At 41.6% G+C, this 13,419-nt stretch overlaps 1 protein-coding gene across 1 annotated transcript in view; it reads left to right on the top strand.

Moving 5' to 3' along the window:
* Nucleotides 1-13,419, top strand: part of VAPB (VAMP associated protein B and C) — a 37,084-nt gene that overhangs the window by 2,444 nt on the left and 21,221 nt on the right. The window contains exon 2 of the mRNA XM_065849584.2: nt 12,983-13,135. Within this exon, the coding sequence (XP_065705656.1) occupies nt 12,983-13,135 (153 nt within the window). The remainder of the gene's footprint in view (nt 1-12,982; nt 13,136-13,419) is intronic.

Below are 13,419 nucleotides of genomic sequence, written 5' to 3' on the forward strand. Positions count from 1 at the left end.
GAAAGTGCTCTGTATAGTTCTTAAGTATAAAATGTAGAGGGAGGTGTGGCATTCACAAAATGATGCGGGGAATGAGATACCAAAGTGAGGATTTCTTCTGTACCGTGTCCCAATCAATATGAGGTTACAGCCATCTCTCTCCTAGCCAGCACTTTCCCTTATAAAGGATTTATGACCTTTTTTAAGAAGCTTTTGCACCCCCTTGGTTTGCAGTGAATCTTCTAAATTCATTTGGCTCCTTGTTTCAAAATACTGCGTTTCTGACTTATCTTCAAAAATATCAAAGGAGTTTTTCACGCTAGAGGTTTTTTTCACGACATGTGGACATGAGCAGGACTTGTCTTTCCTCCCTGCGTCTCCTACACCATAACACACATGCTCCAAAATAGCAGCAGTGTGTGCTGTGTGGGAATGCAGTGGGAGGCAGGACACTGACACTGCCCCCGAACGGGGCCGGGGGTGCCCATTTCCTCACCCTCGTCTTTGACACCGTGTAGAATAGGAGCTTCAGTCTTGCCAGTGACTTCCTGCACTTCTTGGTTGGAGTAGATGTGCAGCATAGGTGAGAAAACATCGAACCGAACGCTTATTGTTCAGACTCTCTTGGTAATGGATGGTGAAGTAGAATGTTGTTACACATGACAATGTTTCCACTTATGTTTCCTTTATTTCTTTTTTTAATCCTGGAGACAGCATCCAACTAACTGCCAGTAATTAAAAGAAAACATTCAAGGGCCTGACTTTATGAAATATAAAATTTACATTTACACAAGGATGCGTAATTCTGGCCCCTCGTGCTAGGTGCGTTCCGATACAGCTGTTAATTGCAGTGCCACAGCTGTGCCGTAGGGCGCTGCCTCCCGCACGTCGCAGGGCGGCTACCCAGGGAGGCAGATGGATCATTTCAGCATAATGTGCCTGTCTGGAATAGTGATCATTTGTTTAATGTCAGCAAGTAAAGATCCGTGAGAATGTAACTTATTTTAGAACTTGCCTGGGTTTTTAGGTGTTTGAAACGCTCTTGCGTGCTTTGCAGATGTAGAGTGTCAAGGGAGTGGTGTTCAGCAGGGGCCACACACAGAAACGGAGGTGGCACAGGCTGAGATGCACTTCAGCAACGGTTTTAGAGGTTTGCTACAGGTTAGGCTGGACTTATGACTCAGCACTGTGTTGCAGTGCTCCCCAAGTGGCAAATAGCAGTACCGCCAAACGCCGGATTAATTCCTCACGAAACGCTGCAAGTTGCTGCCAATTGGAAACGCTGTTTCCTTGTTCCCAGTATGTGATTTCGCACCTGCGTGTGTTCAATATGTCACCCGTGTAACTTTGCTTTCTGCAAAGAGCACGGTAATAGCCCAGAATAGCCAATATTCTCCAGTCCTAATAGCCTTGATGCAGAGCTGGCCCGAGGTGTGGGCGATTCCAAGCGATCGCGTGTCGCTGGCTCAAGTGAATCCCCTGGGTACCTCAGAGCTGCAGTCCCGAGGTGTGGGCTCAGCGCCTATGGATGTGCTCAGCTCGACGTGTATCTGCAGCGCTGCGAGTGGAGTATTTAGTGTTTGGCCACAGTCCTGTGCAGCCTGTGTAACCTGTGTTACTGTGGTTAAGTGGCTGCCACTCCCAAATGGGATAATTTGAGCTCCTTCAGGTACGTGTGTGTAAACTATAATCAAATCTGTGCCTGGCAGTGTAAGTGTGGAAAACCTCCTGTATCTGACGTGAATATCCAGTTCTTACCAGATACCAAGCTAAGGATCTTCAACAGTTCAGTAACATTTGGGATGTAAGATCAATCTTTACTGAACCTGCAGTTGTGAAGTCTCAGAACAGAGATTTAGAACCTAGTTGGACATTGTGACTAAACTAATTATATCTCTGCCCCTGCCGTGATTTGTCTGCAATGATTGAAGCTGCCTGCACTGAAGCTATTCAGATGGATTTCACTCTCTGCTCGTTCTGTTCTGTGTTGTATAAACAGGGATTTCTGCAACAGGCCTTGTTGAAGAATGTAAAATACTGACAGTGTTGTGAGCAGTTGCATCTTTTAAGCTGAAAATTTACGTGCTGTTTTCTTAGAGCCCTCCTGGTATCCATAGCAGAAGGGCAGTCAGTACTAGGAGTTCTTTACTCTTTGAAGGCTGCTGTGCCAGTGGCTGTCTGCTTTTTGCTGGAAAACATACCGGTCAGTGCTTCCTTTCGTCTAGCCTGGTTCCCAGTAAAATCATGGTTACTGTATTAAACACGAGTAAACCTTCACAGCTCTCTACATATTTCAATTCTATTATCAAGTTATCCACTTAAAGAGAACATAGTATTTAAATAACAGGCAGGCTTCCTAGATCTAAAGAAATCCAAGTATGTAGCCCAACTATCAAACAAAATCAGTCATTTTCTGGTGACACTTAAATATTTGCAGTTCATGTTATGCTCGTTATTCTTGCAATTAAGCTAAAATAAATAGCTTATTCTAACTATTAAATGTTCGCTATAGTTGTACAGGCTTACTGCACGTCACTAAATTACTCTAATTTCATGTGCACCGTTAGTTTTATAATTACTTCATTACTTTGCATAGACTCTTCACTTTAAAAGAGCAGCGTTTGGAGGGAAAGAGCTGGAGAGAAAAGCAAGGTAGTGATGCATTTTGAGTGTCTCGTGACACATCTCATTTTTTGAAAGGTGGGATAAGTTGAAAATTGTGCTTCTGTTGAGCTTCCTTAGTGTGCTGGTGTCCTGCAGGCTGGAGACGTGACACAGCTCCACTGGGGAAGGGGGGAGGAATCGTACATGTAGGGGGCTACAGAAATTCGAAACGTTTAATAGGATGGTTCGAGAACCAAATAATAATTATTTGAGATGTGCAAAGCAGTCAAGGAGGTTTAGCTGTGTTTTCAGTTAAATTTAATTAATGTATTTAGGTCTCCCAAGATTCCAAAAATCTCACAATCTGCTTGAAGGCCAATGTGTTTTATGGGTTAAGGGCTTTTGAGTAATTTTGTACTGCATAGATTTTAAGAATTGCAGTTGAAGTAACCAGTATTAATAGGCTCAGAGTATTAGTGCTTCAAGGAAAGTCCTACTACAGTGATAAAATCAGCGTGAGCAACTGTAATTGGGCAGTTACTCCTCCTAGTTTTATGGAATTTTGTGGTTTTAATATGATCAGCTGCTTGTCTTTATTGTAAGGGATGAGACACATAGATTCGTAATTTCCCGTTCCTCAGGAATCCCGTGTTTGTGCACCAATTTTCAGCTCACTTTGTGCTGTGGAACCATTGCAATGAAAAGCACAAAACTTTGTCAAGTTTGTTATTGAAAGCTCATCAGAGTGGCGGACTGCCTGCCCGATTTGGTTGTTGGGATGTGTCCTCTGTTGGTCACTTCAGAAAATCTATCTGATAACAAATTCTATTGAAAATACGTATGTAAACATAAGGTTTACATGTCCGTCTTGAGACCTGGGTAGCGTATCATAGCGGGTGCAGGTTCACGCAGATGCTCAGCAGCGAATTGTATTTGCCATCTGCCGCCCCGCTCACCACGTGCAAGGTCGTGTCGCCTGGGGAAGGGGGATACGGAGTAGACATTTGCACAGGAGTTCCTGTTGGTTTGCTCTTATTGGAAATGAAATTATTGCTTTTTTTTTTTCCTCACTTCACAGGTTTTATAAATTAAAATCTTCTCAGTAGTCATGCAGTGCTTTATTTCTTCTTCAATCCGCTAGCTACCTTTGAATACTAGACTGATTTTTTTTTTTAAATTACATTCTAATTTGGAACCAGGATTGTAAAAATGAAGAGCACAAACCTTTAAATAGATTGTGAGCTCTGTTTTGAAACTCAGCTGGAAAAAAGGCATCATCACCATAGTGAATGATCCAACTTTATGAGCTCAGGTTAGCTTACATCTGTGAACAAATACCCAATTTTAAAAGCAGCTTAATTTGTTATATCCATCCCGCTCTGGAAGGCATTGATTACATCAGATGAGTTTTGAATTGAATGAACAACTTCCACATATGTTAGAATGCAATTTTTGTAGAAAACTGGCTGACAAAGGGTTCGAGTTGTTGCTGGCTCCTCCTCACACCATGGCTTTGTGCCTCGCTGGAGACAATGCAGGAGTCAGATGACCCTTGCTAATCCTGCCCACGTCTTGCAGTCACACTCATTTTCTGCTATCTTGTTACCCTATTGCTCCCTGCAGGGAACAGCTAATAACTACTGAATGCATTTCGTAGTTGGTACAATAACAGCCTTTTGACTTTTTCTATCAGTGTAGTTAGTTGGCTTTGAAAGCTTTGTTGATGATGTTTCCAAATAATTCTGTTTGCAGTAACAGCTGTTGTTTAATCTTCGTAGGGAATGTGATCTTTAACATTATCATCATGCTGCTGCAAGCGATTTGTTGTTTGTTTTTTTTTTTTGACTCCAGGTAAATCCTCACCCATACAAGTGAGAATCTGGCTTGGTCAGGAACTCTTTCCCAGTTAGACCTCACTGTTTGCTCAGAATGAGAGACTCTGGTGTGACAGTTCCTACCACGGGTAACACTGAAGTCTCCTTTCTCCGTGAGGAGCAGAGACAGAAAGAATGCCTATTTTACATACATATATGAATATATAAATACCACTTGATCTAAACTAGGGGCTAGACTCATGCTAAGTCTCTTTCTATGATGTTAGACCAAGTATTTGTTCAATATATAAATCATTTCATACCTGCTTTGTAGACTGAGATGCCTGTAGACACATATAGGATATTTTTGGTGGTGTCAGGGATGTTGTTCAATGTAAAACTTGGCGTGCTAGGCAACCTCTCATAAAGAGGGATTTGTGCCATCAGTCTGGAACAGCTGTCACAGTCTTGCTGTCGTTGAAAAGATGTACAAAGCGAATCACCATTCCCATGTATAATTCAGTGCAGGATTCAAGTGCACATGGATTGCGGTGATTGAGTGTTTACACTAGCAAGACAATCCAGACTGAGAGGAGACTGAGTGTCCTCCCTGCATTATAGCTGTTCTGAAAATTGCTTTCTCCAACTGGAATTCTTCTGGCCTCAAAATCATTTGTATAAATTCGGTACTGCTGCCGCCTGCAGTACTTTATCCCACATTATTATAAATACTTTATGAAAATAATCTCTTTACTAAACTACTGTCTAGTTCTCTGTGCTGGAAGTGACATACCATGGTGCTATGGATTAAAGATTTTATCAGTCTAAATTTAATCCTGTTTGCTTGGTTGGTTTCCCTGAGGGGTGGAAAAAATAGAGGAGGAGGAGGTTTGCCTGGTGATCCAGTCACTCACAATGCAAATTACAAAATGGTGTAGGTGTGCGGCTTGCTGTGGATCTTATGTTTTTGCAAACATTTTGTAATGTCTCCTCTTCTGGCCTCACTACATTTTCAGCAGATGAGGAGCAAAGGTGTAATGGCAGTAAGATTGGTTTTATTATTATTGTGATGTGGGTTTTTTAAAATTGTGTGTTTTTTAATTACTATTATTTAATTTTTAATAGCTGTTTTTACACTATGCTTGCTGGCATTATATGCTGGCGCAGACAATGCTTCCAGGAGTTCAGGTTTGGACAGTGTAACTTCACATTTGTATCTTGTTCTATGCCAGACTGTATAAACCATCAGGTATTTTTCTCTTTATTGTATTTTCTTTCTGCTTCTGACTAAATTTCTGATTGGGTTTTGGTTTGGTGGTTTTGTTTTTTCCTTTGATTCTGAAAACATAGTCAGTAGATTTGTTTTCAAGTGGCTCCCCAGAAATGTATCTTGCGAAATTCAGGATTCCTTCCTAACTTGTAGCTATAATAATGCGTATTTAAGTTTATAACTTACTAGAAAAGCAGCTACTCATTGTGCATCCCACAAATCTCTAATTGTGCTCATTTCTTCTGGATTTTGCAATTTATGCATAGTTTTGCAGTTACAGTATTTGCTCAGTTGCTATTTAAGTTGCACACCAAATTTGTCTATTTGAAGAGCGTATATGAGCATAAAATTAGAGTAGTTAAGTTGCTCCTTGCCTACCATTTTAATGTGCATCTGAAATGGAAATGAGCGATGAAATTAGACCGGGAAAAAATGACTTCACAAGAAGTACAAGAAAAAGTGTAGCTTGGGATGGTGATTAAAATCACGATGCTTCTTCCAGGCTGATACTTGATGTTGACTTCAGCCTTCAGCATCGTTTTTGCCGGGACAGTTTGCACATCTGGTCCCCTGTGCTCAGTGTCCCCGCATCTCCAAGTCTCTGGGGGGCTGTGCTATTTTTTGGGGTCCTTTCAACCCAGCAACCCCCAGGAATGAGGCTTTACATGGAGCGCAAGTGGGTGTCTTTAAGCATGTCTTGCTATGTTATGCTTATTGAAAGAGGTGGAGCTACTATTCCACTATCCAAAGAGATTTTCTGAGCTGTTTTCATACCTAGAGAGAGTTGGTACATGTGATATTTGTGAGTGGAATGGACAAAGTAATACGATATGTTTGGCATTCAGTTCTAAAAGGATATGAAAGCACACTTGAAACCGAGATATGCCTGTAAGAGCTGGCCAGCTCTGCTCTCAGTCTCTTGTTTATGCGATTGTGTGTGGAAAACTGCTTCCCGTTTAGGATGTAGAGAAAATATTTCAGGCTGTGCAATTTTGTTGCTGACGATTGCTGTAGGTAATGTTTTAGCGTAATGAAACTGAAGAAATCGGTTGGAAAAAAACAAATTACACTGGTACCAATATTTTTTGAAGGGCATATTCTTCTCTGGCTCTTCACAAGCTTGTGTGTGACCTCACAGTTCTTACAACTGTGAAGTCAAACTGTTAATGATCCTTTGAGGAATAACGGTGACAAAAATTACATACTAGTAGATACCCTGAAAATAGTCTTCAGTCTCATATTTGTTTTTTCCTATATTTTTTTCTCCATTAAGCATGGCGCGTGCTTTGGGAAAAACACTATTTGCCAGAATAGCCCAGAGAAGGACACTGATTAATCCGTCCAAGTGGAATAATTTACTGCCGACCTTGCTCCAACTTTGACATCTGGATCATGTAATTTTGTTGGTTTTCTACATCATCTTTTTTTTGTTTTCGTAGATCATTCTATTGATTATATTTTAAAAAGAAAATTACTCCCCTGCATCAGCTATTGCATGGGGAGTGATTTGGATGGCGCTTCTATTTTTGTAATAGATTTTTCATCAAGGCTTCTACTGCAGAAGTGGAAATGGCCACTTCCCTCCTGTCGCTTTGCTTCAGGGACTCTTTTGGGTGAGGACAGTTGTGATAAGAGTAAAGAAAGTATTCCTATGGGGGCAGGGTTTTCTAGCATTTAAAATCTGAGGCGAGACTGAAAGGTTTATGAGTGGCTTACACGAGGATTAAGAGAGGCCCAAGTTTTTCTTAAAAATAATTACCAAATTTGGGATTCTGTGTCCTCTTAGTGAGTAACCATTAAATCAGCCTTTTATGCAACACAGTCACTTCTTGTTTCTCATTCTTTGACTTCTTTGATTTCAGAAGTTTCGGATGCTCACTTAATTATGAATGTCTCCAGAGCCAGATGATGATGATGATGATTAAAACTTGGCAGACAGTACTTTTTAAAACACTAATCTTCACAAGATTCTCTGTAATTGGATAAGTATTCTCCTCACTTCGCAGAGGGGAAAACTATAAGGGTCCAAACCTGCTTCTGTTTTTGGAGATGCTGTCAACTCTTAAGGCTCTTAATAGCAGAAGATTAAGTCCTTAAGTGATTTGTCTGAAGACAAGTAAGATGGTGGGAGAGTTTGATTAGATCTTGGGTGTTCTTGATTCACAGGCACCTGGCTGATAGCTCAAGATGTCTTGCTTGACATTTCACCATTTTCATTTTAGTGTTTATCTTCAAAGGTCATCAACTTTATGTATAACTTTAAAAAGAAGAGTACAGTAAGTCAAGTTCTACACCTGCTATTGAGCCTTCTAGTGTTTTTATTTTGGCTGTAGCTCCATTGCTGACAGACACCCTCAAAAATAAAACGGCAGAAATTGTGGAAATGAAATCACTTGGTACTGTCAGTAAAGAAACTGAGAAACAATTTGGATATGATGATAAGAAAAGTTATCAGTAGAGAGGCTGAAATATTTGGATGGCGATACAGCTGTGTGCTTGGGTGGTGGTTGTGTTGTTGGTGATGCTAATACATACTCGCTTAGGACTCTGCAGTAGGGTCAGTGTGGCTCTGTCACTGGATGAATTATTGCTCCGTGTGGACGTCTGCTAGTCAGGATACATCAATGCCCAGGATTTGGGCTCTTGAGAATCGCCACAAAACAATTTAAGTTTCCCTTTTACTGTTTTTGCCATCTCCCTTATTAAAGATTCCTGGGTTACCTTTCTATGGCTGATTAATATGTCAAGTGATTAATGACTTTCATCTGACACATCGATGGGATTAAACCATGATGAAATACGTCCTTCCCCTCCTATTGTTGCATTCTGCTGCTCTCCACAAAGGAAGTACAAGAGGGATTGTCTCACTAGAAGCTCTGCCTATATTTCTGCCTGTTTCTGATTACTTTGCTTTTGGATACGTGTCTGTGGTGCTGAGTTAGAGTGGCAAAAATTGTTTAGGAAAAGATGATGAAAGTGAATCTAAAATATTCTGGGAATAACATGGGCAGCTTGATGAGAATTTGTTCTTAGTCTTGTTTAACATGACTCAACTATGATTGTATTGAGTGCTACTGCAGTGCTTTTGCTCTGAAAAGCACCAGCTCAGTACATTTTTTAGGGGATGCCTGACTTTAAGCAGATGAGAATTTGCATTACATTTAAGCAAAAAAACGAGGCATGTGCCTTAATTACTTTCAATAACTATGGCAACTCTACAAGGAAACATGTGGCTGCAGGGTGCATGCCTAGAGGTGCTAGCTTTAACCTACTAAATGTGAGACGCGGTTTCCTTAATTTGGCAGTGCTGTGCAGAAAGCTGCGGTTTCCCTGATGCCAGAGGCTGAGTCCTGCTTGATCTGGCTGGAGACTGACTCTCCTTTTTTCTCACTGCCCCCTCCTTCACCGCCTGTCTGGTAAGGGGATTAATTTCCAGCCAGGCTTGGCTGTTCCTGCAGCCACATGGACCCTGCGTGGCCACCGCCAGCGGTCGGTGGAGCCGGGAGGTCAGACCGCGTCCCCTTGCAGCAGGGAGATGGACTGAGCCAGCAATAGAGCAGCCCCAGGACTGTAGCCCTGCTAATGTGTGTAGCTCGTTATGAAGATGTAGCAGTATTTGCAGGTACAAATGTGCAGAGGATTGTGCCCATTTGGTTTGAACGTTCCTGCCGCAGCCTGTGCCATCAAAGCTTTACCTCTGCTGATCCTCACGCTGGCTCCTTTCGCGTGTCAGTGCTACAGCAGTGTTCTCACTGCGTGGAAAATACATGTGTACGAGGATCGTTTATTTGGAATTTTGTTGAAGGTGAGAGTGATGGTATTAAGATGTGGCTGCGTAACGTGGTTACTGTGAGTAGCGAGTGGCAGGAAGCTTAGAGCAAATGCTGTGCTGATCAAAAAGTCGTCAGCCTGGATTTGCTGGTACAATTACAGGCAATTTTTATTGCAATGAGTTATTTAAAATTTAAATAGAGTTGACATCATGTTCTTTTGACCTAATTCTCAGGCTTTTGTGTTACTGAAGTGATCTGGGATATTTTAATGCAGTACGCTGCAGAATGGCACTCTTAGGAAAGATTGATACAGCGCTGGTGTTTGAATAGGAAATGGAGCGTGGCAAATTCTGAGATAATGCTGTGATCTTCAAATGTGAAGGGTTGTATGTGTAGCTCCTGGGTGGAAAGCCACAGCTGTAGTTTGAAACTAACCCTGCTGAAAGTGACCCAATGAAAACCCATGATAGCTCTTTGTGTTTGTTGTTGCATGAGTATATGAGGTCATGATTTCTTTCCTGTAAGTAGTACCACTAGTTTGCGTATCACTAGATGTCCAGTTTACATGGACTTCATTCTAACTGGCAGGAAAAAGTCATTAAGTCCTTGTGGAATATTCTAAAGCTTCACTGCCAAATTTGATTTACTACATTCTTCCTTCTAGACAGCTTGCTCCCATGACAACCCCATGTCAGATGATGCAAGTACAGACCCCAGGTTTCCCATAACTTTGTCCTTGGGATGACACCAGTGTCATTTTTCTCATTATCTTTGAAAACAGAGGAGAAAAATAGTTCTTCTTTTTTTTGTAAGTGGTGCGAATTGTCATTCGGAAAGCACCCTGCCTTAGTATAAATTTCACTAATCTGGAAATATTAATAGCAATCAAAAATACAGTGTTGTGGCTTGAACGATATGAAATAAAGGTGGTGGTTTTTAGAAGTCCGGCCTCTGTTGAGGCACTTGGTAAGAGTCAGACTTCACTGCCAAGCCAGCTTGTTGTTGCTTTCAAGGCAAGTACCATCCAGATGCACCAACCTGAGCGCTTACAGCCCACCTTAGGGGTAGAGACGTCATTCGTGTGTTGAATATACGTGTAGAAATAGTCCACCCACTTGTGGTGAGGACAGAGGCATTGGAAAGAGCTGCAGATCATTTTAGGTTACTGTATGTGCGGGTATACAGTCCTACTGTTTATCCTGGGATCAGTTCCCCCACATACCCCAGCCTCCCTGAAACTGCCTAACCTGGGCTATGATCATCTCACAACAGCCCATCAAGGTTTCCTTTCAGCCTGGGCTGGCAGTCCTTGCTCTTCAAAGGCAGGCCAGCCAAGCTGATAATATTTCTCTGCCATGCCCTAATTACCCCTGAGTAATACTCAGTTGTCTGTTTCTTTTTTTTACACACTTCAAAGCAGCTGTAATGACACTATGTTCCTGACTTTGTCTGCTCTGTTTTGCTTTGCTGCAGTATTTTAACAGCAATGCCGTAAGAAGTGTTGCCTGCGCACAGGTTTGCTGGAAGCAGATATCAGCCTTCTAGTACAGCTGTGCTGGCAGATCTGCAAAACCTGTAATTTGAGGAAAATGTATCTAAAGAGTCTGTTAAAAGTTTAGTGGACAGAAGATGAAACATCAAGCAGACAAGAAGAAATGAATTCAGTCTGCTGAATGGTTTTGCTTCCAAATATTTTGGTCTGATCTATGTTAGCAATAAGTCAGTCCATTTGGAAATTATTTTACACACAGAATTGTTGTCACACTTCTATTACAAACAGCAGCTCTGTGCTGGGATGCGCAGATCCCCCGCACATTCAGCCAAGTAGAGCTGTGGGATCTCCCGCAGATACCTCAGCTCAGAGGCTGGTAAAGCGCTGTGGGGATCCAGCTGTGCTTGTGGGGGTTTGTTTGGGGGACCCTCCCTCTGTGCCGGAATAGCTCAAGCTGTAATTTTTTAGTAAAGGCGCATCCTTAATGCTTAGGCATTAAGTAATTGCTCATTAAATGTCAGACTTCTGCCAGCCAGACCTACCTTGAAGATCTGCTACTGTATTTACACACCCAAATGTTTGCTGGATTTTTCTGATATTTTGGCTTGTTTAACCTTTTTAGCAACTTGTGGTTTCTTCTGCCCAGTTATTTTCCATTAGACTTCAAAGTCTCTCTCTGCATGCAGAACACAGAGAAACCTGACAGCTGTGTTTCATTCTCTTTTCACATCTCAGGGTTTCAGGAGGCAGAGGTTTAGTGAAATCTTTGTCATGGGATCTGAAAATGTTATTGCTTCAGTTTTGTTGCTGCCAGGTTGCGTTGTAAATGCAAAGCTGGCGTGTTCAGAGCACAGCCAGAAATGGTGCCACATCGCTGTCTGCGTGGCTTTTTTGTGTGTGTGATTATTTTTTCCCCTCGTAATTACTTAAAACAAATTGAATCAAGGCTGCAGGACTGTAATACTTCTACAGCTGTATTAAATGCCATGTTAGGAGACAAATTTCTGTGATAAGTTTGTAGAAAAGGAAGCAAACTTAAATTATTTTAAACCAATCGTGCTGCAGGATGAGGATGGTGGAATGTTGCCTGCTAGTGGTTTTATTATTATCATCATCATTCACCCCTTTTAAATTTTAGGGCTCTCATTTCTGCAAGGAAATTGTTCAGTGCTTACTTTTTCCCCCACCAATTTGCTGTTGCTCCTGAGGCTAGATGAAGATATTTTATTCAGGCATTAAATTAATTACTTTTATGCAGAAGACAGTTGATCGAAGCGTGGTTATATTTCTTTTCATTTTACTTCTTTATCATCTGAGCAGGCACTGCAGTTGCGTGCTGTCTGATTTATCAGTGCCTCGTTGAATATCAGTAACCAGCCTTTAAGCGAAGGGGTTTGGGCAGTTTGAATTAGGTATTGAGCCTGCGAGGAATGGATTTGCCTGCATTTGGTGTAGCAGAACTTGGCAGTGGTTCGATTCTGGCTTTGGCCACTGTTCTCAGCATCCAAAAGTTTTCCTATTTCCACGTGTTTATCTCCTGTCTTGGGTGAGGTGGGCTATTTTATGGAGATTTCTTCTTGTTTGTCATTTCTAGTAGCCAAGAAGGTTCTTTGAAATAAATTTTAAACCCCCCATACTGTACTGTACTCCCCTATTTACCATCTGTAACAGAGGTATATATGGTATCTCTCTGTTGGCCTGGGCTTACTGGGATTCAGTGGGTGGAATGGACTAACTGTGATACAACAGAGAACTTGGCTTCATTTGAATGCCACGTTGTTGTGTTGGCATCATAGATAAATGATTTCCCCCTTTCTATTTTGCTGTTTATGATCAGCTTCAGCTGTTGCACGGTGCGTGTTGGAGCTGCACGTCAGGATGCTCAGAGACATCTCAGCTTTGTGTGCACCATCATCCGTACGTGCCGTAGATGGGAACTGAGCATCTAATTACTTTATAAGATTTGTGAACAGAGATTTAGAGCCTGCTTAGCCTTTGCCTGGAAGTGCTTTCTGTGTGATTCCAAGCCTGCTTTTGCTCTCCTCCTCAGGTCCTTTCACAGATGTTGTCACTACAAACCTGAAGCTTGGCAACCCTACAGACAGAAATGTGTGCTTCAAAGTTAAGACCACAGCACCACGTAGATACTGTGTAAGGCCTAACAGTGGAATTATTGATGCAGGAACATCAATTAATGTTTCTGGTAAGTCATTCAAGCAGTTTTTTGGTGATTGAATATATCTTCTTCCAACCAATTAGTTCTTGGAACGCTTTGCAATCTGAAAGAATTTTGTTGAACGTTTGTACAAGCAAAAGGTGATTTAATGGAGAAGCAGCCATTTCATATATGTTTACTTCCCTATTCCTGATCTAGCAGTAATAGATTTGTTTTTATATCTTGTTTGTGGGGAGAGAAATACATCAATTATTTATATGGTTCAATAACAGCCTTAGGCAGCCTAGCCCAGCCAGCCCTGCCCTCCCGCA

Source organism: Patagioenas fasciata, chromosome 16 (genome assembly GCF_037038585.1).
Source record: "Patagioenas fasciata isolate bPatFas1 chromosome 16, bPatFas1.hap1, whole genome shotgun sequence".
Classification (NCBI taxonomy): Eukaryota; Metazoa; Chordata; class Aves; order Columbiformes; family Columbidae; genus Patagioenas; species Patagioenas fasciata.